This window comes from Phallusia mammillata, chromosome 7, assembly GCF_965637545.1.
Source record: "Phallusia mammillata chromosome 7, kaPhaMamm4.hap1.1, whole genome shotgun sequence".
NCBI lineage: Eukaryota > Metazoa > Chordata > Ascidiacea > Phlebobranchia > Ascidiidae > Phallusia > Phallusia mammillata.
In genome coordinates, this window is record NC_137258.1 from 9,442,661 (window position 1) to 9,470,064 (window position 27,404).

The 27,404-nt window shown below is 38.8% G+C and overlaps 2 protein-coding genes across 6 annotated transcripts; both read left to right on the forward strand.

Annotated features, from left to right (window-relative positions):
• Positions 1–3,981: 3,981 nt before the first annotated feature.
• Positions 3,982–5,130, forward strand: LOC145237495 (myotrophin homolog). Its single transcript, XM_080100379.1, has one exon. It carries the CDS (start codon positions 4,120–4,122, stop codon positions 4,468–4,470), a length of 351 nt encoding a protein of 116 aa, XP_079956505.1. The 5' UTR covers positions 3,982–4,119; the 3' UTR covers positions 4,471–5,130.
• A 2-nt stretch (positions 5,131–5,132) lies between these two features.
• Positions 5,133–25,452, forward strand: LOC145237493 (uncharacterized). Of its 5 annotated transcripts, none has more exons than XM_080100373.1 (41): positions 5,133–5,200; positions 5,266–5,391; positions 5,459–5,996; positions 6,126–6,215; positions 6,960–7,060; positions 7,201–7,499; positions 7,574–7,627; positions 7,697–7,864; positions 9,577–9,732; positions 10,718–10,902; positions 10,980–11,075; positions 11,211–11,316; positions 11,407–11,530; positions 11,707–12,170; positions 12,234–12,324; positions 12,429–14,936; positions 15,175–15,231; positions 16,954–17,142; positions 17,442–17,533; positions 17,683–17,819; positions 18,051–18,243; positions 18,357–18,461; positions 18,794–18,902; positions 19,014–19,227; positions 19,577–19,766; positions 19,931–20,027; positions 20,101–20,231; positions 20,775–20,959; positions 21,299–21,405; positions 21,468–21,600; positions 21,990–22,116; positions 22,235–22,382; positions 22,498–22,651; positions 22,724–22,822; positions 22,943–23,150; positions 23,221–23,321; positions 23,396–23,512; positions 23,619–23,658; positions 23,764–23,826; positions 24,268–24,393; positions 24,990–25,452. In XM_080100373.1, the coding sequence occupies exons 1-41, from the start codon at positions 5,191–5,193 to the stop codon at positions 24,999–25,001; spliced, it is 8,250 nt and encodes a 2,749-aa protein (XP_079956499.1). In that variant the 5' UTR covers positions 5,133–5,190; the 3' UTR covers positions 25,002–25,452. The 5 variants fall into 5 exon arrangements, with proteins under 5 accessions (XP_079956499.1, XP_079956501.1, XP_079956502.1 ...); XM_080100375.1 differs by having other exon boundaries at positions 19,020–19,227; XM_080100376.1 differs by having other exon boundaries at positions 18,069–18,243.
• Positions 25,453–27,404: the final 1,952 nt, after the last annotated feature.

Below are 27,404 nucleotides of genomic sequence, written 5' to 3' on the forward strand. Positions count from 1 at the left end.
ACTTGGGAATAGACGTTAAGCATGGTTGCACTTGGGAAAGAAAGCATAAAAATCACATTTAAATATTGTGAATTTGTCCGTAACAGTAGCCTACCTTTATTTTAAACTAAACAATAATAGGAAGTGTAATGTATATTCTGAGCAAAAAAATCAGAGCCAGTATATTGGTGTATAACATAACTACGTTTCGACAAGTGCTATTGTCATCATATGTTATACACCAATATACTGGCTCTGATGTTTTTGCTCAGATTATTCAAAACCGTGAATAGTGTACGTAATGTATATTGCTTGACAATGAAGCCTATTAGCACGCTTTAATGTAAAACAACACAACATTTTACATGTCCTGCAGTGCAGCTAAGACAAACAACTTCAGCGTTTTGGTCTTTGGTACGCTGTAGGCTACAGAGAGGAGTCTACAGACAGAATGTAAATGTGGTCAAGTGCAAAAAAACAATTCATCTTAACATTAAATCCACAACATCTTTGTTATTATAACTTTTACTAACTATAGAAAGTACTGATTTGTTTAGTGGCCAAGGATTACAGCCAATTGCCTGTGTAATGTACAAGTTTATCACGTTTTCACAATTTTGCAAATTTTGACACACCCTATAATAGAACACCAAAAAAGTTTCGTAAAAAAAGTTTGCACTAAAAAAAATTTTTGCACTGAGAAATAAATGTTTGCATCGAAAAATAAATGTTCGCACTGAAAAATAAATGCTTGCACTGAAAATAAAATGTTTGCATCGAAAAATAAATGTTTACTCTGAAAAAATAAATGTCTGCCAAAAAGTTGTTGAATTGTACTTGTGGGCCACCGTATAAAGTGGCACGAAAACACGGGACACAGCTGTGAAAACCTAGCGGTTAAAAATACGCCAAAACAATACTCATAAGCAACAAGAAAAACGTAGCAGCGTAATGATGGTCAATGAATTGCGGGAAAATTAGTTTAGCCTATTTACGAAACTATTTCAGAAAAAACAGGTTTCGATGGAACTGTGCAACGACTACCCTCCAAAACAGCATAGAACGCAAAGTGGCCCACCAAAAAAACGTAGGGCCAAATGCAGAAACCTGGATTATCGCTGAGCCTCAGATCATTTACGTCACGGTATGTTAAAGACCAGTTTATTTGGTTTGACTCATAAACGACAAATGTATTATGCCTGTATGTTTCCTATTAGCAAAATATATTCTGTGCTATATGTTGCTGTTCTTCCGTGGTTCTATTGTTACTCCATAAAAGAATCTTTTGCTTTCTGTGGTCTCGAAAAAAGAAGATCATACCTTGCTATTTAAAACAAATCTTTATTTTTGCATACTTTAGTGGTTCTCAATTTTTTAAGCCTTTAGCACTCTATAGCGCACTTGGTCGGATATAACAAAATGTTGTTCACAGAAAAACTTTAAGCGAAGTTTCGTTTAATTAACGTGGGGACCAAATTACGCCAAACGGTCGTTTTAGTTAAATAACGTAATGTTACCGTCAAAGATGGCAGTACGGTACGGTACGGTACGTATTGCGTTGACCGTACCTCGTTACGTAGAGCGTACCGTACCACCGTACCGTACTCAAGGTACGGTACGAAAATTTGCGTACCGTACCTTCAAATAAACCAATCGGGATTAAGTTGGATACATTTTATGACAATATAATATGCAAGGAGAGGTGTCTAAACAACAAGCTGTCCCATTACAACCAGCTCATTCGAAATGAAAGGTTTATGCGTTTTCTACGATGGGCTCGTGCAGTGACAGTGGGTAATTTTCAACAGCATGTTTCTTAAGAGACAACAACACTAGCTAGCTTTTTCAACTAACTGGAGAATCAATTACAAATGCCGAGATAATCTCTGTTCTCGTCACGTGCGCGTTTTAATAATACGTCTACGGTACGTGTAACCATAGGCGCCGAGTTTTATAAAAATGCAAGGTGGCGGACGTAAATTATGACGTCACTTTTTGTGAGGTCACTAATGCGTGCAACCACACGAACCCACCTCAAAGCCCAAGAAACTTTCAATGGAATGCAACATTCGTTAAATTAAAAAAAAACATTTTTTAAAATAATATTCAGTTAAAACAGTTTGCTTTAACGTTTTATTGGTTTAGCAACGTTTAGAAAAAGTTTCATCAAATTGTTGCTCTTGTATCACCCAAAGCCTAAACCAGGGGTGGGCAACCTTTGTTACTGTAGGCCAATTATGAATGTCAAAATTGGATCGCGGGCCGCACATGTGCATAACACAAAGTGATTTTGCTTTGTTTCTTACCAAATATGCTTCACTACAAGTATAATTCGTATTTGATTCTAGCCACAGTTTGCCAGATCGCAGTAAACCGGCACCAGGCGCATTAATCAGCTCAAAAATATGTATTAATTGGACTCGTTTGCCAGTACTTTTGAAATCCAAGCGTCTCTGTGGGCCGCACAACCTTTAATGAAGGGCCGCAGGTTGCCCACCCCTGGTCTAAACTATAACCATTCATTACAGTACAATCACATTGTACATAATAATGGCCATACATTCACTGCCAACAATTTGTTTGACGTCATAAACAAAGCTCTAACCAAAACACGTTGTAGTTTCCACTCGTTTTGTTGCTTTTATGCCAGCATGCTTGTTTAAGAGCAAAATTGTTCCCAATTTTTTTCAGATTTTACGATGTTTCGTACTATACCGCTTCAAACAAATCAAAATATCCACGGTGGCCGCCACCGTGCTTTACAAACCCACCCCGCCACCGCCCACTCGGCGCCTATGCGCGTAACCCTCCTTTTGCAGGGTAAGCACGCATTATTAAGCAGTGACGTCATAAACTTTTTTGAGCACTATTTTGGTACAGGGACACTGTGATGAATAATGTTTTAAACAACTTAAATTCAAGTTTCAGACAATTTTGATATTATCTGCAAATGGTAACGATTCAAAAATGACCGTTTAAACAACATTTAATATGCGTACCAGTACGGTGGTACGGTACGCTTTTGGTACGGTGGTACGCTCTAGTGAAGGACCGTACCACGTACCGTACCCGTACCTCAGCCTTCTTTGCGTACCTACGTACCGTACTTTTTGATGAAATTTGCTGCGTACCGTACCGTACCATCGTATCGTACCGTACCGTACTGCCATCCTTGGTTACCGGTTCGCTCAACAGATCGATGGGCATCATCGGCAGCAGGGGCACGTATAGAAACATTTACACATTGCACAAAGTGCGCGGAAATGTAAAAGAGTAATTCAAAACGGTGCAAGTGCCAAAAACTGCCAAACAAGCAGATCAAAATGTGCACAATTTTTTTGAAAATGTATAAGTTGCAAAAACTTACACTGTGCACACATTTAGACCTGCACATCTTTGCATCTGCACATTTTCGCACGCATTGTGTAAAAAATGCTTGTCTTCGGATCATCAAAGCAAGATCGTTGAGAGTGAAGTATGCCTCTTGCAGACGATTCAGTAGCTGATATTTTTTTAAGTTTTATTCTTACCGGTTTTGCAAAATTATTGAGAACAAAATTACTGTGATGAAATTATTACCATGAAATTACCACGATGAAACAGCTGTTACGCGTCTTTCCTGTTTTTCCGCCTTTCCCGTTTTCAAACCTTATTTTTTCCGTATTTCCGTTGTCCTGTTTCTCTTGCTCGAAGTCTCAAACATGCCCGTGTCCGTGAGACTCCGTGTTTGAGTTTGACTGTTAGCAAAAAGAAATTAGTCCTAGTCTAGAAGGTCACAGTATGATGTTTTGGTCGGAATTAGCGAATTTAATTGCTGCAAAAACATTTAAAAATATTTCGGAATATTAAGAAAATATTTTACGTGCCGTGTCATTACCCGGCGATTTTGTTTTAGGTGATTTGTCTTTTGCTTGTTTCCTAATGTTTTATGCTTTTGTGGAGTGATTACAAACTTTAAAAATATGTATTACTGTGTTTGTGTGTGTTATTCATAAGAAGTTCACTTCACTCGAGGCATAGCGAATTAGCGATTTATTTATTAATCAAAATACTAAATGCCAATAGTAACTTACAATTGGTTTAGATTTATAAAATTTATTAGGTTATAGGTTGCACTGTTGATGCGATAAATTGATTGTCATGGGTGAAAATCTTCTCTGGGCTGTGAAAAATGGAGAACTTGATGAGGTTGAAAAACTGGTGTCTGAGTCTAAACATGACCCCAATGACAGTGTCAAAGGGAAACTTCTTCTTGTAACAGCATCAGATTATGGACATGTTGCCATAATTGAATATCTGATAAGTATTGGGGCAAATGTTAACCAACCAGATAACTATGGCATTACACCTCTGTTGGCTGCAATATATGAAGAACATGTGGAAGCAGTGAAAGTTCTTTTAAAAAACGGTGCCGAGAAATCTCAACAAACCCCTGATGGAAGGTCCTACTTTGATGCAGCAAATGATGCCATAAAGTCATTGCTAAAATAACTTAAGACCACACCACCCTACTCCGATGTTATGGTTTGCAATCAAGTTCAATATGTGTGGTTTTCAAACCTCGCTGCTCTCATACAAATTCAATTTTTTAATTAATCATGTTTATATTATGCTCTGTTTGTGTTTGCTTTTGCCTACTACATGTTAAATGGTAAATGCCATATAACATGTAATGTATATTGTTTTTTAAAACAGTTTGTTTTATGTAAGTGAAACCAAAAACTTCAAATAATGCCTAACTTGTTTCGTTTCAGTAACTTATTGTTGTTATAGAGCTTAATAGTTCCCCAAAACTTAAAAAAAATGTTTCATGAATTGATGTGACAAGTGTTATCTGCATTTAAGAGTTTACATGTTAAATTGTCATGAACATGTTTTTTAACAAATGCACTCGAAAAACTTATTTGGTTTACTGTAGTTAGACAATATGCATGTCTGTGTAAAAACTTGATGTAAAATGTATTGTCAGACATACAAAATTGTTTTCTCACCATTGTTATAGTTTGTTGTTAACAGTAAGACTGTTTTTGTACCATGACTAGACAATAATAATACATACCATATCTTTATGACCATAAACTTTTCTATTGCTCTGCAAATTTAACCATGAATTGTTCTCAAGCTTGTAATAACCACTGCAATGTTACATAGGATTTAGAACAAAATTGTCATGTTATTGGACTGCTAGTTTTTCTGTAAAAGATTGGGAGAATGGATGAAGGTAAATCAAAGGTTAAGGCATGGTGATTTTACAAATGGTTAATGTGTTTATCTACTTTTTAACAGATGACGCATTCAACGCAGCATTGTCAGAAGCTGTTGGTAGACACCTGGATCATCGTGGCGATTATAATGATGAAGTAAATTCCGAAGGCAATAGGATTGTAAACCCTGCCCTACTAAAATATAATGGTTGTATGATTTTGTCCTAGTAGCTGAAATGTGAATACAACTAAATTCCTCTGTTAAATGTGTTTAGATGCTTATGCCCGAGCCAACATCACCGGTTCTCTGCCTATTGAACACAGACTTGAAATGCACACAGCCAGCAATATGCCACAACAGCATCTTATTGCAGCTGAACCACACCAAATAATTCCTCACCACATTCGGAGCAAAGAATGCTTTCCTGAGCAATACTTTTCTCAGTCAGGGCAAGGAAGATCAGCTGTTCGTCCTGATATACGAAGGGTCTACCAATCATCACGCAATGTCTCACCTCCACCACTTATAAGCCAGAGACAAGTTCAGCGTTATGAAAGGCACCATGACAATCGAGGGGTCATTTACGAGCCCACATATGGCTTACAAAGGCAGCCAGATTACTATTCACATGGGGAAAGGTTGCGTAGAGATGCATACATGAGACACAGATCGGAAAATGAGCCTACTGCCCAATCCTATGCAGTTGATACATACAGAGATGTCCCCGATGATAAATTTTTACAAAATAGGCCTGCCAGGTCCTATAGCCCAGAACGTCGCCACATTGAGCCTTCCAAAGCAATTACTCCCAGGTATGTTGGAAAAGTTTTATATTAATGCTTTAATATCTACTCACCAATGATTGTATAATACTTGTGAAAGTGCTATATATATGTGTGAGTGTGAAGTAGATTTTTGTAATTAATGAAAATTTTATTCAGACTTAAAAGTCGTCCAACACAATCAAGAGTTGTATCGCACAGTGAAAATCGACACGTCCCATTTGAAAAACTGTTACAGCGACATCAGAGGTGATTTCACATTTCCTATGAAGTGTATGTGGGTTGTGTGAGTTAAAAAGTGTGTGTAGGCTCTGTGGAGAATTGTTATGTGCATTTGATTTCCTGTCCACTCCCACACATGCCATATGCACAAACAAAAAACTGCTTCATATTTATTTTGATCAGTAGTTTTCAACTTTTTTCATTCCGGGATCTATTTTAGCAACCAAATGTAACATGCGCCCCCCTTTTGATTTTTTTTTTTTTTTAATAATCACTAGACTCTCACTTTGGGTAAAGAGAATTGGTCTAAGCTTCCTGGTCTGTTCAGTTTTCATACATAAAGTGTCTAGTTACAACACATAGATGCTTTACATACTATAAGTGTTTTGATTCCCCACTAGGTTCTGGGCACTTGCATTGAATTGTCTTTTTATCACCCTATCTTGTAACAAAGCAGTTGTTTTGAATTGTAAAGGACTAATGGTTATAAGGGAATACAAAATACTTTTAAATCATATGGTTTGATTGTTTCATTGCTTTTAGATGTTTTTATTTTGTTATTGCTGATAAACATTTAAGTTTTTTATGTTTATCGAAAGGCCTCGCGACCCCCATTAAAATGACAAACGACCCTCAAGGCGGTCATGACCCATGTGTTGAAAATCACTGATTTTGATTATCAAAGCAATGTTGTCTGTGGATGATAACAAAATGTTTATGATTGTGTTTGAATAAATTGTTTTGAATAACAGAATTTCTCCATTTTTGTAGATCCCAAGTAAACTCCAGAAACATTGCATCTGCTATTAAAAATCGTTTAGACAAGGCAACTGACGAGATAACATCTTCTGAAGATATAAGTCCAAATGAAGGTACACCTACAACTTTTTTATGGAGTAAGAGTTTAAAACATATTATCTAACCCTGCTAACTTATTTGCAAGGCATGTTTGTAACCAGCGATATCACAAAACTACACACGAACCTTTACAACTACCATTTATAAATCTTAGCTAAAATGGATATTGGTGGAAAAAGCATTCCAGTAAAAGACATTCGAAAAGTTCTCGATGATGCAGTAAACTCACAAAGATTAAGATCACCTGATCAGAAACATCATGCCTTGAAACCAACTGAACAGTTGCCACCTGATGATGAAAATTTGCAATCTGAATCAACAGAGGTTGTCCAGTTAGCAACAAGTCCAAAAAGAAGTCCTGCAAAAAATATAGTTAATATGGAAACAGAAGAAAATAAATCAACTGATATGATGTTGTCTGACCAGCAAACCGAACCATCCAATAATAAGAATGTAAGTTTTGATTAACAGTACATTACTATTTACTGGTGAGTTGCAAGAGAAGGTTTTTAATGCTGTTTTAACAGGACAATGTTAGCATGTCCCCAAAAGCACCGGAAATAACCAGTGACGCACAGCAAGTATGTTTGATATGCTTCAGTAAAAAACAGTATAACTTTATTGCAGTTACAATTTATTTATCAAATCAGGAATCAACTGTGCAAGAAGAACATCATCTTTCAGAAATAGCAGCAAGTAAAGGTGATCTAACTACTCAACACACAGAATCTAGTCCCCCAATGAAGGACCAAAGCCCAACAGAAGAGATATTGGAAATACTTATAGAGGAAGAAGAAATAGAGTTAGATCCTGATCAAGTAAGTGCCATGGAGCTAGCTAACAACTTTAGGAAATACAGTTTAAATTTACTGTTATAAGTGCATGCAAATTGTTATTGTTTTGTTTTTGTTTTTCTCTGTTATTTACTCATTATTTGATGTACAAACTGTGGTTTAAACAGCACAGAACATTGCCACTTTTGGAAATGCCAAGGATTTTATTCATTTTGGTCCCACCATTTAAACCCTTGGATGGTTGATTAGCTGCAGATGTTAGTCATTAACCATCTGGCTTAACAAGTGACATACATGTTGGAGTAATGTATAATGACTCATTTGCTTTACACTTGTTTTTTCAAAGCCCTTTTCATGTAGTGGTGTGTGTTAACCAAAATTAATTTTCTGTGTGCTTGGTTTAGTACAGTGGTTTCCAGCTGGTGGCCCATCGACCACCAGTGGTTCATGATGACTTTTTAGGTGATCCACAGGACGTCCACTATATTTAGTGATAAACTACAGATGATTGCATTTTACACATTGAAATAGTATCAAAATGTTAGCTTTTAATAATTGTATCTCACTTCTTGAAAATCGGTTTTTAAAAATTAAGTTTATAATTCAAGCCCACATGGTTGTTTTGTATGCATACTTCAATCTTGCTCAAAAACGAAATGGTCCACGGTATTATTTTTACTGGGCCAGTGGTCCATGGCCCAAAACTAGTTGAGAACCACTGGTTTAGTTTCTGTAACTGGCAAAAATTTTGTATAAAAGAGGTTCATAACAGTTGCAAACTGCCTGAAGTTAAATGCACATTTGCATGCAGAAATTAATCCTTCATTAGTATGTATTACATAGATCCTTTTGCTCCTACTGCACCATAACAGATTTTCTATCAAAATGTTTAAGTGTATTTGCTTTATACACAAGCCATACAAAACTTCAGGTTGCCTTTCTTGTTTTTAGTTAATGCCATGTGTTTAACAATGCCATTATGTTTTGTGTAGTAACTAGTTATCCTGTATTGTTTCGAGTGGTCAACTTTAATGGGAGGTAAAGTATAAGTAAAGGAGGTGGCCTATTGTTTTGTAGAATAAAATTATATTTCACTGGGGTTGATTGTGACCTCATCCCATTTTTAGTGGCTGCTAATAAAAAATAATGTGGTTAACTGGACCAACAAAGGCCAAAAGGAATTAAATTAACATATACCATGCTGTCCAGTATTTTGGGGCTTGCTTATCTGACTCATCCCATGATTACCAATATTTAGTTGGATTTTTAGGGGTGGTTATTGATTTGAAACGTCAATATGATGCAATATGTATGCATTACTGCTATTAAGCTGAGCCCATCTGGGTCCAAATAATACGTAAACATTCAAGGTTTTTTATGGAGTAAGAGTTTGAAACATATTATCTAACCCTGCTAACTACAATAATTCGTGAATTTTTAATGGTGGTTATTGATTTTAAACGTTAATATAATGCAATATGTATGCACTACTGCTATCAAACTGAGCCCATCTGGGTGTGTTTAGACATCTGCTATTCTTTTTTACCTGTTGGTACAACAACCAAAGTCTGAAAAACACTGCCTTTTATACCAAAGTATAGAAAGAGTTTATCACAATTTCACTTTTCATATATATATCATATACAAGAATATGTAATGTGTGTGGAAGTGTCACTATTAAATACTTTTCACAGTCACAGTAAATTGTGTCTTTGTAATGGAACTTTTTCATGCAGGAAAGTGATGATGAGGAACTACTTAATCTGAGGCTTGTGGCACTTTCCACTGCGTATCAGCGAAATGCTGATGCCGTCATTGGAGATAAACAAGCTGCTCATCAAGATGTAACAGATAAGAAACAAACCAAGTCAAAAAAGAAGAAAGTAAAACAGGTAGAGCACTTAACTAATTCTAGTTGTTAATGTAAAATCAGTAGTGGGTGTATTTTTTGTTGTCACTAACAAGTGTAATAAAACACCATGTTTTGACACATAAGTGCCTAAATTAGTGATGGGTCGAGTACCCGGTACTCGGTATCGAACGATTTCAATGGTATCGAAATATTTTGCCTCAGTTTTTGATACCAACATGCGAGTACCAAAGGCCGTTTTACACCATAAGAATATGGGCAACTTTATGCCAATATTTGCTTCGGACAGCACAAAATTGGAAAAGAGTTCCGCCAGTTTACGTATCTTTTTCGCTATCACGTGGAGATTACATTTTTCGGCATGTGTGTGTGCATGCCTGTACCCCGACCATGGCAGATAAATTAACCAGTGATATACAACTAAGTACAACACTACACCTAAGTACTCGGTAATCGTACTTGGTACTCAGTATCGAAGGCATATACATGTGGTACTCGTACTCGGTATCGGTACTCGCTTCAAAACCTGGTATCATCCCATCACTAGCCTAGATTGTCATTGCCTACTTTAGAGGTTTACTTAACTAGTGTCACAGCCTTAAAACAATAATGACCAAAAAAGTTAAGGGTATGCAGGACTATTATTTGTTATTGGTTTGTTAATCAACCTTGTGGTTAAGTTTTATTATTTTAATTTGCCAAAGGGGATAGAGAATTAAAAAGAAAATCAACCACCTGCTTTGAAATGTAACATTACCATAAGCACATTGTTTCGACCTATGAGGTCTCATCAGTGCAGCTGGTGACAAGAGATCAGCCATATTGGCTAGTGTGGCTGGGTAAAAACCCTGTTACTCCCAACAAACTGGAGTGCCGTTGGATGGTTACACTAGTCAATTTGGCTGATCTCTTGTCATCAGCTGCACTGATGAGCCCTTATAGGTCGAAACTGTCTGCAGCTTATCATTTATTGGCTGATGCTTTTACATATTATTAACGTGTTTCAGAAGAAAAAATCCAAAGAAGATGACATTAAAAAGTCAAAATCTCGGTCACGTTCCAAAGAAAAGATCCCTCCTAAAAGTTACAGTGGTGCAAAATCATCTGAAACAAAGGGAATGTCTCTAAGATCTTCGGTTGTGGTTGTCAGCAAAAACACTTCAAGTCGCAGATCAAGAGAAAAATCACCAAAGTATATTAAACAACATTACATAAAGTAACCACTGTTGGTGATTCTTGCTTCAACACCTATATCTGTTATTCTACCAGGAAAAAGGACTACCGTGATCCGTCCATATTAACATTGGGTGGAGAAATAATGAGAAAGAAGTCACAGCAAACAAAGACTTCACTGCAAGAAATCAGGTTTGCTTGTGAATAATACTTCTCTCGAAACATGCCATACCTGCTTGCATGAAATTTTAAAATATTGTTGTTTCATTTGGCCTTGCTGATTGTAAAACAGTGTGTTGGTTGATGACATGCCATTGTTTTTGATAGAAATCTCAATCCAGATGAAGGAAGCAAGCAATTTATAAAACTCAAGGACAAACAGACTCAGTCAAATAAAAACACTACCAACAAGGAGTTGCCCAATTTAGGCGAAGTAAGCAAAACGTGTATTGTGGGTTGTAATATTCTTTAAGTATGAATGTGCCAATTACACTTGTATATCTGAAATGTTTATCACTTCCAGCCAATGTTGGGTGGGGACAATTATGAAGAAGTGGAAATGGAACTGGAATGTGATGATGAAATTGTTGAGAGAAATGTCGCCCATGCAATAATCACCAAAAACAACAATATTGATCCTGCACATGGTATTAAAATTATTGTTTTTTTTTATTCGTTTCCTGTCATGTTTATCATAAAAGAGTACTGATCTATTTTAATTGGAAAACTAGATGCAAAAAAAAACGATTAGATTGATTTCATATTGCTGAGAACGCAGGTTTAGTATTGTTGCACTTTGAAAACTTGGTAACTTGTTTGGCAGCAGAAGATTCAGCACAGCTTATTCCACCGGGCACAGAACCATGTATGGATCATACACCATCACAGGAAAGCATATGGGACCTGCTCGACAGTCCACTCAAACCTTCAACAGACAGACAAAATTCAGAAGACCTACCACCAACGGACCGACCTTCTATGCCTGATGTAGCCGCCATAAGGGAAACCATTAAAACAAAGCTTCAAAATTCGGATCCAAATGATGCCCTTCCTTCACCAGCTGAATCTGTAGACTCTGGGAATGAATTCCAACACGCGTTTGACCCGCCTAAGTTACCGTTTTCAATGGAGTCGAACCTGGTTGGGGAGCATTCAGTGAGCATAGATGTTGAAGTTGTCAAGAGCAGAAATGAAGATGTCAAGACAGTGACTTCAGAAACGACAACAAAATTAGAAAAGGACCCTGAAGTAAAAGCTGAACCTGCCATTCAACCAACACCGTTCACTGTAAGAACCGAATTTGTGTCCTTTATTTTTCTACTTGTGTAATCACATGATTGTGTTGTACAGAACAAACGACGTTCTACTGAAGATGCAGACGAGCTGCGGGAAAAACTTCTACTAGAAATCCTTACAAAACGGGCAAATACACGTTTGGCAGGTACGTAGATTAGGAATATATTCAGAATAATAAGGTCGTAACTGTCAGACCAAAACTGATAACATTTAACTATCTCTATAGTCTATACAATACGCCTTTTTCAGAATCTACAAATCCCGTTTCCAATCATCAACCGGCACCAATTCAGCCACAATCGATCGCTGCCCCGCTTATACCAACCGTTCGTCCTGTAGCTTTATTTCCCACCCCGAATCGCGTCCCCTTACTTCCCCTACCCCCTCCAGTTCAGCCGCCCCCACCTCTTATGTCGCTTAGATTTCCCGACCCCCCTGCGCCCCCTTATCCCTCGCCCATGCCCGTAATACCGACTACCTCAAATATGACTTTAACTGAAGCCTTGCACGCTTCTGATATTCTTTTGTCCAACCAACCGTCCACTTCAACCGGTGCTGAGATCGACTTTTCACCCAGGCCGTTAACAAAGGCAATGAGGAGAAAAATGCGACGGGCAGCCAAGGGACCTAAATCAATTCAATCACAAATGCGAAATGCAACTAAACGGACTAATACGCTACAAAGACAGATTAAGAATCTACTGAAGAAACCCGACAAGTGGAAACGGTTAAGAAAGCTAAACATAGCACTCCAGCAAAGCCAGCTAGCCGAACGAAAAGCGAATTACGCATTAAGGTTGCGTGCATTACAAGCTCATCCAGCGGTTTTTGCAATACGGGAACAAAGAGAGCGAATTGAGGCTCTCATGGAAGAAGTATTGCCGAACTCTTCAGGTATTCCTACAGGCAATCAAACTCAAACTCCTTCAGTTACAAAGATCAAACCTCGAAAGAAACAAAAGAAGTCGAAAGGCAAGGGTAAAAAGCAGAATATTGTAAAACCATCGAAAAATATTTTGCCAAAAACTGAACCACACCCCATTGTCTCAACCTCCAGTGACCCCGCGCAAAGTGTAGGCCAAACGACTGTATCCTCTCATTTGCCTGTCAAAGTGGAATCGAAACCTTGTTTCCCGCAGGCAGACTCTTCTAAGCCTACGACTAACCGGAAGTCGGTCTTTACTAGATTAGGCCAACGAGTTTTGGATAAGGACACGCCCACTTCACACCCAGATGCCGTCATTGACCTTACAATGATGTCAGATGATGAAGAAGCCAACCAGCCTAGCACTGTAGAGCCGAAAGTGGAAGGACTAGAGGATATGCTAAAGCGCATTAGAGCAAAGTCAGCAGCTGTCAAAGAAGAAGGTCCTACACTGTCTTCTGAATCCCCTTTCCCTACTGCAACGCATTTAACAACAAAAGTTGCTACAGATGTGTCAACACCTCCAAAGGAAGCAGAGGACGTTAAAACTGAACCTTGTAACGATGAAATGCCAACATTCCCTGTTAGCAGTGATGTTGCCAATTCTACAGATGGTTTAGCAGACAATAATAAAACATTGATTGATTCAAGGCCTTCTACGGATGGGAAAAATGTTGAAAATGTGGAAGACAAGTTAACCCGAGTCAACGACCTTATAAAAAATGACCAAACAGCTATATTGAAACTGCGAGCGCACAAAGAGGCAAGAAACGAAGCGATTAAGGTTTGGAAGACAGAAGCAGCTGTCTTAAAAAAGAAGCTTCTGTCACTCGAGACCAACATCGAAAAGGAGCTTAACGTGATCCACCAGGTGGACGAACGACTCAACAAGCGTGAAGGGAAGATGAAACAACGGCAAAGATTGAAACATAAATTTCTGAACAACCTAAAACCAACTGATGCGAAACAGTCACCTGTACAGCAGGCAACAACCAAAGACGTTGAAGAAAAGCAACAAAAGTCTGTGCCCGAAACAGTCCCAACCTTGAACAAGCCAAAGCCCGAGTCCACGCCGTCTTCTAGTCCAGCCCCGAGTAGGGTGAAAAGGAAACGAAAGTCTACGTCTAATGACAATGTGAACAAGTTAGCGCAAAAGCAAAAAAATGTCGTTGCAATCAACTCTGCCGAACCGGCCCGTAAAAACGCCAAACAATCGTCTGCCGTGCCTGAAGTAAAAGCGTCTCCCAAACAACCTGTTGTACCCAAGAGCGTATTAACTGATGCAACGGCCAAGCAAACTGTTTCAAAGCAAAAAACTGCCACAGGTATGCGAGCAAAAGGTTCAAAGCAAAAGGTTCCTTTGCAAGCTTTAAAAAGATCATCAATCCAAATTCAGATGCTTAAAAATCGATTGGAGGAAAAGGCGAGACTTTTAATGCGGGCAAAGACTCTACACAAGCAGAACGAACGACTTGGAATTCAACTCGACTTGCAGAAGCGTTTAAGCCCACAAAAAGCAAATTCTCGTTCTGCTAGTCCAACGAACCAGCAAGGCAAAGACGCTAAAACTTTAACTGCTGTTTTATCAAAACCAGTGACAAGGTCCACTGTAAAAACCAATTCAGATTCCACGCATTTGAAGAAAGCAATAATTCAAGATCCAACTAAGCTGGGAAAAAGTGCTGGAAGTGTAAAGGAGGTGATTGTATCTCTAAACCCATTGGTTGATCAGGAAGTTGAAAAACCAGTCGCACAAGTCGCGGCTGTCTCTACAAAGCCACCCAGCAGTCCCGTTAACGGTGGCAATAAAACGACGAGCGAGTTGGCTTCGGGTCAGTGTTAGTTAATATGTAACACCTAATTATAGCAACGTATTTATCGGCCTTAAGTTGTTAGCTCGTGTACACCAAGTTTCATGGCTGTTTGATGAATCTTGTCGAATGGCCGGTTTATGATTAACGATATTTTTGATTTTGGAGCTGTAAAAGAGTTAAATACCGTGTACTGAAAAACTTATTAAATATGGAGACAAACGGAGATTTATTTTAAAACTTACTTTCTATTTATTAGAAGCTCCACCTCTTACGCCAACGCTAAAAAAGTCACGGCGAATGTCAAAAAATTCAGGTAAGTTGCTGTAACGTTTACAGTGCATTCGATGATCAGGTTATTATGGGTCCCCTTCCCTGAAGGGGACACATATTGTTTTTGTCCGTATTTTTTTTTTTTTCTTTTTTCTTTTTTTCTTTTTTTCTTTTTTTCTTTTTTTTTTTCTGTCTAACGCTGGTTTGTAACGCTCGTTTGGTCAAGAAAGAGTGCTTCAAATTTATTCAAATTTGGACATATGTTAGATATTAATCCAAACTTGGTCCACCTGAAGTTTGACCCCAAATTACCCAGCGGTTCACCCACAGGCCCCCGAAACGTAAAATTTTTAACGCTGGTCTGTAACGCTCGTTTAGTGAAGAAAGCGTGCTTTAAATTTATTGAAATTTGGACATATGTTAGATATTAATTCAAACTTGGTCCACCAGAAGTTTGACCCCAAATTACCCAGCGGTTCACCCACAGGCCCCCGAGACGTAAAATTTTTAACGCTGGTTTGTAACGCTTGTTTAGTAAAGAAAGAGTGCTTCAAATTTATTGAAATTTGGACATATGTTACATATTAATCTGAACTTGGTCCACCTGAAGTTTGACCCCGAATGACCCAGCGACACACCCACAGGCCCCCGAAACGTAAATGTGTCTAACGCTCGTTTGGTCAAGAAAGACACTGTAGGCAGAAGTCCCAAGAGAGTACGTTTACGAATAATAGGGCAGAGCGGGAGGGCTCAGCTTGACGTCGGACAGACGTTTTACGAGACGTCGTTTCGGTGAGAGACGTCATTTAGAAATCAGCTGTTTTGCACAGCAATGCTATGTCGTTTTATTAAGTTATCACTCACATTTTCAGTTTTGGCAAAGGTTTCACACATATGACGCGATTTAAACCTAATAAGCGTGCTTCGGTTTCGTATAATGTCAAGCAAAACTTTGTTAAACAAACTAAATATGAAAAAATAAACTTGACTTTTTTGCAAGATAAAAGTTTTTTAAATGCTCGTTGTCAGGTTGGCCGCGGGTTACTTAAGGTCAATTAGTAGGTATTACTAACACAGTTCAGAACTTTCTTTCGCCATAACGTAGCGTTTTTTTTTTGTTTTTTTTTTAATCAAATACTCAAGGCATGTATAAATTAGGTCAAACGGTGTTGTTGAACACCAAGGACGGCGTGCTATTGAAAACGGTGTCAAAAGGTCAAACAGTCGTTTGGTGTGTGCACCCTAAAGGTTCCTACAGGTCAATGGTACTCATTTTGCGAAACAAAGTTAAATGAAAAACTCGTTTTGCGAAACAAAGTTAAATGATGTATACACTTGCGGCAAATCGCTTTTTAATTGTCTGTAACACAACTGTTACAGCTTTCTAGAAAAAATTGTGTTTAAAACCCGACCTTGGACGACAATATCTGGGTCAAAGCAAGAGATTAAATTGAAAGTATTTGTTTCGTTCTTTTTTAATGTTTTTGTAATTATACGACAATAATAGTGCCAAAAAATACAACAAAATTTTTCATTGTTGGGTTAACGCTTTCTAAAAATTTGTTCTTAAGAATTTAAAAATCACCGCAACATTTGTTTACCGTAACTCCGCACAAACACGCATGTGGGGACCCATTAGTTTGTTTACAAAAACAATCATATGTGTAGATCAAATGATGTGTATAGTAAATTGGTAAATATCGTATAAAATATATAAAATGGAAGTGTATCAGAAAGCCACCATTCTAGTTTCTCCGTTGTGTAGAATCGGATACGGAAAGACGACGTTCATCGAGTTCCGATCTCTCGAAATTCACCAGCACTATTGTATCAGACGAGACGAAATTGGCAGCAGCTTCGATCGTCAAAAGTAGTTTCTCTGCGAAGCGTCTTGCGCCTTACATCATTGCAGAAGAATCCAGCTCTGCCATTACTCGCTTCTTTGCAGCTCCAGGTGAATTAATTGTTGAGCATTTAAATGCAAATCAGACCAATCGAAACTAGTTTGAAATGGGTTAGGCAAATTATGGCGATTATCACCTGGTTGTGGAGTCAAATCCCATCACAGAAAGTCTTGTCCACGCCTATGGCTGACTCTATTTCAGTATATCTCGCCTATCGCAGGCCTGGCGTAATGTGATTTATGTACTAGAGTGTTACCGTTGGGTAGCATCAACTCTTTGACGACAGATTACAGTAATCAGTATGTTTTGACTTTTGTTTAGCAGTACTCGTATGTTCTTTATATTTCAGAATGTCTTGCAAAATGGAAAATAAACATAGCCGAAATCGCGCGACAAACCGTCCCGACGTCATATGCAGAGGAAGAACACAGAGATGAATCGGTATAATTTCCATCATTACATTTCCACATACTCTTAATCGAGCACTATCGGTTTTAATGTCCACCTCTCTGTACAGTTAAAATACAACTTAAATAATGCAGGTCGTTGTAATTTAGTGATCACTTATAACAGCGTTTAATCTTGCGCAGAAACTGATGCCGTACCAGTCGCATTTGCGGGCCTTCCGTTCCTACCGATTCAGTTCATTTCTGCGCACTCAGGAAAATTTGACCATTGCCTCAACCACTTTCAGCAACAAAATCGAGCCAGATCGTATTGTGTGTCGGTGAGTACAGAAACACTGTGATTGCAACGTTAACCCGGAAATGCCTTACTAACGACAAAGCAATTAAGCGCAATCCCCTGTGCAGTGGTTAGCGTGTACGACATATCTAGCACGTTTTGGCGCTTAGCTGATTGCTAACCACACATGTACGAACGTTTCTGTTTCAAGCGAATTGTGTGCATTGCAAATTTCAATTGCTAAAACCAAAACAATGCTAGTTATTTTTTTTAGGATTGAGTGTTTTGACAGGTACGGTCTACACGGACAATGTTTAGACGCTAAATGTCGAGCCCAGCATCTAGATGACATGACCCTGAAACCGAACGAACTATTTCTTGACCTGCTTTCGTATTGTCCGTCGCTGTTAAAAAAGAAAGACGGCAAGGCAGTTAAATCGTCAGACTCTCACGCTATTCACCTAGAGGTAAGTCGAGTTCATACAAAGCCAAATCCCATATCTTAGTTGGTTGGTAAAACCTCAATAAACCGTTTTTGAAGTGACCCTCTGTATCAATTACCGACTGTTTTTGTTGCTAGGCTGCGGAAACTGTTGTACGAAACTTGTGTGGAGCCACATCAATGACGTTGGATGAAAAATGCATTTTGCTGGTCAGCCACATTAACAACACACTGCCGTCGAAGGTAGGGTTACGTTGACATTGTGACCCATCTATGCTGCACTAGCCCCAAGAATAATATATATTTAACTGAAAAAATAACACGTGCACAATGAATGCATTTTATTTTTACCGTTTCATCAATTAATGCTGTCACAACATCAATACAAACTTAACAGAAGTTTAAAGCAAAAATGCACGCGGCTATAATAATGTATAATGGACTAAAATACGTGTTTTAATAAATAATATTGCTATTGTGAGAAAAATCAAGTATACATTCTGTCTTCAAACCGAATGTGTTTTCTTTTATTAAAACAATCGCACCATTGTTAACTGTTCTTTCGATTTGCGCAGATGCCACATACAATACGTTCCCAACGTCGACCGCTAAAGTATCATCAAAAGTCGGTGGAAGACTTGAATAAAGATGAGGAAAATGAAGAAACTGACGAAGAGGAGCAAGGTATAGGGATTACGAATTTCGGGAAATAATGTATTTTTGTGACAAAGAAACAGCATTGGATTTGTAACTGGTCTAACTTTCCCATTCTAAACCCCTTTTTGTTTCCACAAGAAATAGATTTACTAAACGCTCATGATCTTGACATCTTTTCCTTGGACGTTGGACCTCGTTATTTTGCCACTGCTGGGGACGAGCAATGTTCCGCACTTGAACGACTTCATCAAACTTTGGAAAAAAATCCGGATGACGTTGAACTTCGAATTAAAGTAGCGAGAAGTTATCTCATTCAGACGGGAATGGACAGCGCAGCATCAATGGACCGAAGGTGGTTTGTTCAAAAAGTAAAAAAAAATACATTTGACAAACGAATTCCCTGCTTAGACCAGTAATTCTCAAGAATATGCTGCAAAATGTTCGTTCTTGTACAGTGCATGTTTAAAGACCTTAAGAATTACGGATGTATATTAAATCTTTACAGTAGCATTTTCATCCGGCTGGGTATTGATAGCAGTCTTGTCCATTACACTAAAGTTGCAAATAATTTCACCGCAAGCCCATAGTATATTACATTTATAATTTTAAATGTAAAGCTGGCCCATAATTTGCATCTAAACCAACTTTATTCCTGCAATTTCGAAAAACTACAAACTGAAGTCACGATTCCATTGTTACAGGTTGGATCTGGCACTGAACATTCTGTGTTTGGGAATTGAGCGAGCCGAGCAATCTGAACAACTTTGGTGCGCTTACTTGCCCCTGCTACGTCATCATCACCATGGTGACCTGGAAAACAAGGAAGAAGAGGAGGATATAATTGATCAAGTTTTGCTGCTTCTTCCATATTCCAAACGTGTTTGGCGCGAGGTACGTAAAAATAAAATTGTGATTATTTCTGTTTTTCGCAAAGTATCTAATCCTTTGAAGAATAAAGAACCGAAAAGAACATTCGGAAAATTGTGTCATTTTTTGGTTTCAAAATGGGAAATGCAACCGTGGAATTTTTATACTGACAACAACTTATTTATCAGGTGATGAAGTGGAATTGGTCTTACGCAAAACTGGACGGTTTGTATCATCAGCTCATCCACAATCTAATTCACAGATACGAAGCAACACTGAACGATGGTAAGTAAAGATTTATCTCAGCACGCCCATTTTCCCTGTGAAACGCTATTGTTAACTTTGTGGTTTGCAATAGAATCAGCGGAAGTTCCCGAATTGACACAGACTGAGGACTATTACTCTTCATGGTTGTTGTGTGCCATCGTGGAACGATGTCATCTTGCTCAGCTGTGTTCTGACAGAGATCAAGCGCTTGCTACGCTGGCAGTAAGTGGTGGAAGTAAAATTCGTAGCAAGTGATTTTTTCTTTCACTCGCCTTAAAAAACGTTGATGTCTGGCACAAAGGTCTAATTTTAATGGGACAGATAGTACAAGCATTGCCAACAAAACTATGGCAAACTGTTTCATAACAATCGGATTGAAAGTGTAAAAAATAGCGGGAATAAACATAACACGGGTTACCCTGACCGACCAAATCGGTAGAGCTACTAACACTGAGCTTCACCTTTGGCCCGACCTGGGAACTTCTGGTAGGTGGCGCAAAAGAGCATAGGCGTTTATGGTGCTGACTCAGCAATTATTCTTACCGGAAACCCAAATTGCTATAACAGCACCATAAACGCCTATGCTCTTTTGCGCCACCTACCAGAAGTTCCCAGGTCGAGCCAAAGGTGAAGCTCAGTGTTAGTAGCTCTACCGACCAAATCATGCCCATTTTTTCCTAAAGACTTCCTGTTTAGATAGAGTTTTCGTTTGATATAAAATTGAAGTATTTGTACATGACCCAATTTGACATTATTTTGCTGCAGAATACCTTGAGGGAACTGGAAGAACTGCGTCAGACAAAACTTTCTTCTTTGGCTGTTGAGACGAATTCTGTCAAGTCGTTCCAGTTTCCGCTGACACAACAGGACAGCTGCAGACTTCATCTGACATTTATCCATGTCATAGAGTTCGGAGGCCTGCCGGACTGCTTTTATGATGACAGCTTGAGGTGAATGTTTTAAAATGATGTTGAGCATTTAAACAAAATACATGACGGAACTAAATTTGTGCTTTTCTTGCAAAATCAACCTGTTAGTAAGTTTAATGGTGAAAATAACGGCCCAAATAGACGTAAAAAGCGACATGCTTTATTGATCAAACGTTTCGGCAAATGCTCATGCCATCATCAGTGATATTTGCCGAAACGTTTGAACAATAAAGCATGTCGTTTTTTACGTCTATTTGGGCCGTTATTTTCACCATTAAACTTATGAACAGATCCGTATATAGTGTTCCAACCTGTTAGGATTGTAAATTTCCTTTATATCGTTGTTTAATCTATTTGCAGTAAACTTGATTACGGCCTGTGTGCTACTGACCAGAATGTCACACTCTCATTTGCTCGAGTGAACCGATTTAACAACAATCCCAATCAACTACGAGAGTTTATTAAAGGTATGTATTGATTCTTGTCGGTCAATATGGTTGGTAATAGTCTGCCACTGTTTGCTCTGTAGAAGCTCTTTTGTCTTGTGATGACCCGACCAAGTCGCCAGCCGAGAACACCGTGAACTGTCTGCCTCTCTACCGCGCTTTAGTGGATCTAGAAGCGTCATTGCAGCGATGGGACGCGGTTAACATCACTTGCGAGTAAGTTCAACCAAACAGGATGTGTTTTGGTCTAGCCGGCAAAAAGTGTCGTTTGGTGGTTTTGGCTTTTCCCGCAAACTTTTGAGCAAAATATCAAACAAGCAAGTCAGTGGTTCTTAACCTTTATGGTGTAGTTTCAAAGTCAATCAACAAGTTCGAACGTTCGAATGTTATTTTTGTAATGATGTCTTGTGTCGACGTGCATTAACAAAAATTAACAATACTGTTCTTTATTAGATTAAATATGCTTAACTTTGTGACCAAACAATTTGACTTTGGATATTCGAGTAAAAAACTGTTGTACATTTTCCGCCTGCTTGTATATAATTTTCCACCGGCTAAGAACCACCGTTTATAAGTATTCATTCCTAAACGCTTTTTGTCGCCAGGCGCTTGGTGGAGATGATGCAATCCGATGACGCTGTTTCCGACCTGGAGCATCGCCATTTGACAGACGTGTGGTGTGTGTGGATCGATTCCATCCTTGCTTGTGGAAATGCGGAACGAATCACGCAGGTGGGCACAGCATAACATCATTCATAATTGATGCGTCTCTATTCCAAATGCATCTTTCTGTTTAATGAACTTTCAATTTTGAAGTTATTTGGCCCTCTGTGAATGCTTTTGTTTTCAGACGTTCGACCGCGCGGTTACAGCTCGCCCATCGTCAGCCAAACTCGCTTACACTGCTGCGATGTACCAGCTTCACTGTGACAGCCCGGACAAGGAAGCCGCATTGCTTTACATGGAAACCTGTCTATCGACCTTTTACGACCTGGAAGGTAGGATCATTGTACAGAACATATACGAACTTTGCTCTGTCAGATTTTATGAACCTTTATAAAGGATTAGGCATTGGTAACGTTGTGATCAAATCATGCTTTGTTTACATATTAGGACAAAATGGCCTGACTGCGGCCCAGCTATTCCACAAATACAAGCAATTGCTTAAACATGACGCGCCTTTGATTAGCGGAGATAAGAAAACCAAGGGTAACGTTGACACGGAAAGCTTTCAACATGAGAAGGCTTACCTCTGGCTGATATATTGGTAAGGCGATGTTGTGTCACAAATCCTTTGAAAATGTACAATATATGTACATGTATAATGTTACCTACGCAGTTTGCTTACGGAGCTGTCGGATGGAAATTCCATTGATGTTTATGAAGCAGCCATTTACAATGTAGCGACTGCTGAAGGACGCAAAGCCATTTGGCTACAGTAAGAAAATTAATAATTGGTTAATGGGCAATTTAAAGACACATCTTCGGTATAAAAGCGATGTTCGGGTGTTTGTTAAATCAAATTTTTCGTATTTATAACTCTGCATGTATGTAACAGCTATCTCCTTCATTTGCGCTCCACGGCATCGTCACTAGAGGGAGCTGCTGAAACAGAAGTGAATGCCCTAGCCGGTTTGGAAGTGATGCAACAGCGTATGAAATGGACACGGAATATGACGGCAGTTGTACGACGTTGTCTTGCCACAATCCCGTGCAGACGAAATGTCGACTCGCAACCATTTACTGATTACTCCTTTCATAACGAGGTTAGTGTTGAATTGATCCTCACTGCCATTTTATGGTTTGTAACCATAATCATATTTTATGCCACTGTAGGTTTCTGACATTTTTCTCAGCTGTTTTGATGGGCGTCAAAGGGGCGTGGCTCTTTCTATTCTTGTGGAATCAATGCCCACCAACATACCTTTACTTCTGAGGCGAGTTTGATACTTACTATTTTTAACAAATTAACTGTTTTCTTGTTCTTGACGAACATGTTGTAATTTTTCAGGGCTGCGGGCGATCATCTCCGGAAAGGAGACCACGCATCAGTGATTGCCAACTTATGGAGAGTGACGTCATCTTCTAAGTCACGCAGTGGATGCTATGACGTCAGAATATGGAAAATGTAAGTTAAAAAAAAACTAAGCGAACTTCGCAGTTCTGGTACTAACTAGAATGTGTGCTGATTGGACGAGTGAACATTAAACAGCGTGGTGTCTTCCCTTTTTCAGAGCGATCGGGGCGTATCTTGCTGAGCGAAAATATAAGAAGGTAACTTTAGGTCAAATCCATGTACATTTTGGCTCGTATACATCCTGTCGCAAACATGTGTATATTTCCTAGTGCTATCTCCTATTAACATTGTTTTGTTTAAAGGCTATTCGACTCTGTATCCGGTCTCTCACCATCATGCCCTACTGCTGCCGCCTTTGGCGTGACGTAAATATGAAGTTTTTTAGGCCTAACCTGTGTAATATGCGACTAGGGTAATTTTTGACTCGAAATTTATTATTTAACTATTCCAGTTTGGTTAAGTAACATTTGTATTGGCTGTCTGTGTGCTTATTGTACATAGAAGAGTTGTATTTAGTGGTCAGGTTTGATATAAAGAGGTTTTGGAAGACGTTTTGGTTCGTCCAAGCAGTCTTGAAAATGCATGTGAATTCCCGAAGGCTGAACGACGTTGGTTAGAGTTTTTAGAAGTTCTGTCCTTGTTGTGTGAACTGCTATAGCAAGTGCCACATTATCGTCATGTATTTGTACCTGCTGTCTAGTCAGAAAAGATTTTGCATGATAAGTAAGCCAGTCAGTAGCAGTAAAGCAGTGGTCAGAATTACAAGGCTAACACAATTTTCGATCCAAGCCGTCGCGTCTACGCAGGTCTCTGCCCTTCTGACACTACACGGAAGCAAGAAAGATCTCCAAGCCGTCCGAGTAAAATGCCAGAAGATGTTGGAACGCGATATCCGATCTTTTATTGATGAAGAGCTTGCTGATCTAAATACGGTGAGACCAACGCGCGTTATGTCAGAAAGTACAAAAAAATGTACGTGTATTTTTTCAAACCTCTAGTTTCTTTTTGTATTGATGATTAGGAATGTGTTGTTTGTCATTGTACTAATAAGCTTACTCCGGCCAAATTGATTTTCGGTTTTCTGAAGCAAAACGAAAGCGTTTGTTTAACCTACAAAATCGACAGCTACTCATTTCCTTCTTTTTTCCACCGACTTCCTAAATGGGCCCGTTCTTTTTGTCCCAAATTTCTATTGTACATCCAAAATGTGGAAAGATTTTTGCCTCGCGCTTAAATTATCTGCTCTATGCTTGCAGTTAATGACCGTGAGTTACTTAATGCCGTACAACATTATTAACTACCAGTTGGATGTGTCCTTTATTAAAAAGTTATTGAACGCAAATTCGACACACAATTGCTTTTCATTATGGCTGCAGCAGTTTTTGCTTGTTAGGTCGCTATGTTTTCTCTGCGATTCGTTTAGTCCCGCACAGGTTTTTCAACAATCTTCAAACCGGCATGAAGACGATGAAGATTTTTCCAATCATCTTCAGTCTCCGAAAGCTTAATGCCATCCGTTTTCACTTAGAAACCGTCGTAATTACCATCCTGGGGCTCTTCTCTATCGAACAAACTGCCGATGCCGCTTTTCAATTCGATCACCTGCAGTATTGTTTTCCTGTTGATGAATTTCCGATGTCGGCTTTCCATTCTCTTCGTCTTGTTTTGTGGAAGTACATGGTCCATTTTTGTTAGGAGTAAATTCTGTTAATATTGAAGGTCGTTGTACCCAATTGTTTTGTGCCAAAGAAGCAGAAGTCCCTAAAGATGCACTTTCGTAGCCACCACTTCTGTTCCATGTGTCTGAGAGCATTCTCGAGGTATGGAGCTCTCGGGTGCCTCTATTTTCGTAGGTGCCACCATTTTTTAGTATTTCGATGCGTTATTGCGAGTTTGTTCTTACTTTGGTGCTATGCTTGTTTGTGTTGTGATTATCTTTATTGGTTTTCGTGTCTCATCGTGCATACAATAAACCATTTGGTTTGCTTTCACGTGATTTGTACAGCATCTATTACAGTTTCGGGCCAAAAACAAGGACTTGAGTGGGATTAAAAGAGCATCGGCCGAGACAGTTTATTTCCGATTGCTCTTCGGTTATTGTTTGCAACAGGTTTGCCGGTTTATGGGTAAGAGTTGTAAGCGGGCCTGAAACTCAAACCGGAACCCGAAAGCATAAGCCCGCCCCGAACCCGAGTCCCAAGTAGCTCGTTTAGACCCATAAAGTTAGATTGAAACGTCTAACATAAAAACACAGAATATATAATATAGTATCGTAAGTGGCTTAAACAGGAATGTTTTAGGGGTGTTGAGCGTACGATTAAGTCAAGCAACTATAGCTACTTATCTAGGTAGGCCTAATATAATTTTCTAAAGGTTACGCACAGACAATGTAGCCTAAAGTCAAATCCGAATTAAGCCCTTTGTTAAAAAAAACCTAAGCCACCGCCGACTTACAGCTCTGCTATGGGTAGGCAAACCGCAAAAACGTATGGCGACACCGAAATTTAAACCGAGAAGAATTGTAACCTATCTGTATGTGACTCATATGATTGTCCAACTGTTTTTTTTTTCACACTAAAAACGCGGCGAGTAAAATAAGTTTTTTGTTGAGAGCACTGCTCTAGTAAACGTGCATTGACTTTCTTTTTTCAGTCCATTAAAAACATATGCATGCATAACTTGTCAGTCAATGAGAGTTAGCAGCATCAAAGTTACCCAGTACGTTTGCAAATGTTCTTTTCCCATCAACAAGTATGTGCTGTTAATACGTTCCATGGAAACTGTTCAAAAACAACTTCACTTAATCACAGGGAAATACCGTTGAGCCATCATGAAAAACACGCTATGAAAATCAGAAAAACAAATTTTATGATTATTATATTTTCCACATTCAATAAAACACGTATTATCTGACGTAATTCCAATACATGAAAGTTCCATGCACTAAATCATTCAGGGAGCACATTTGTCGGGAGAAGATTGTGTGGTTTAAGAACAAACGCCTGCGTGATGATTTGGTACGCGGTTTGTCGCTCTAAAAAGGATGGCACGCTCTTTCCCTTTGTTTTCGTTTTGCTTTGCAAACGGTGCTGTGTTACAGGTTAGGGTTGAGCATGAGTCATTTCAAGCAAAGCCACATCCTGTACAAATGTAAATATATATGCCTGGTTATGATAGAATTTCGTTGCTGAGACCACCGAACTCTGCGAGAACTTACAATACACAATCTTTAATCAATGTCAAAAACCAATTCAAAGACGGCTATAGTTGTTCACACTTTTATGTATTTACCGGCTCAAAGTGTGTGGGTTGTTGTCTCTTAGATTTGGGTCGTTTGCAATTGGACTTTTCTCCCGGCATAAAGTGTAGGTGGCATCGCGTTTGAGAAATGATCTGGTTTGCTCCGTTGCACTTGTTTGGTTTCGAACAGGATTTGTTTTAAAACAAATTGTGTAAAATAGATCGCACCTAACCATTTTCTCACTGATTGTTTTCTTTCAGCCGGATAAAAAAGCGCCCAGGTGATTTTGTTAATATCAGCTTTTAACTCAACCAAGCATGCTTGGCCAAAATCTGCAATGTGGTGAGAATTGGTATTTAACGTTTGCTTTAAAGTTTTCGTTTCAAAGCACTGCACGCAATTAGTCGTACGATCATCGACTAGCCTTCTTGAAAACGATCGTCGACTATGTTAAAAATGCTTGTATAGTTGATGATCATACATTCAAAAAGCAGAACCATTTAACGTCCCAAAAACGTTTGTGGTTTCCCTAAATTTATTCCCAGATGACACAACAATTCGATTTTTCCCACCGATTTTGCCGTGATTCAAAGACTTAAGTGGTAATGCTGTGAGCAAAATCAAAACCTGTGAAAAGAAAGTATATTATGTTTTTACATTTAAAATAGTCTGATCGAAAACGTTAATTTGACCTGTTCTGAA

What these genes read in the sequence shown, in the direction of transcription:
- LOC145237493 (XM_080100373.1), top strand. An exon ending in GCAGCATCAATGGACCGAAG is followed by an intron (nt 19,228 to 19,576) that starts GTGGTTTGTTCA and finishes CCATTGTTACAG; the next exon opens with GTTGGATCTGGCACTGAACA. An exon ending in GCGGTTAACATCACTTGCGA is followed by an intron (nt 21,601 to 21,989) that starts GTAAGTTCAACC and finishes TTTTGTCGCCAG; the next exon opens with GCGCTTGGTGGAGATGATGC.
- LOC145237495 (XM_080100379.1), top strand. Translation starts at nt 4,120, where the DNA reads ATGGGTGAAAATCTTCTCTGGGCTGTGAAAAATGGAGAACTTGATGAG.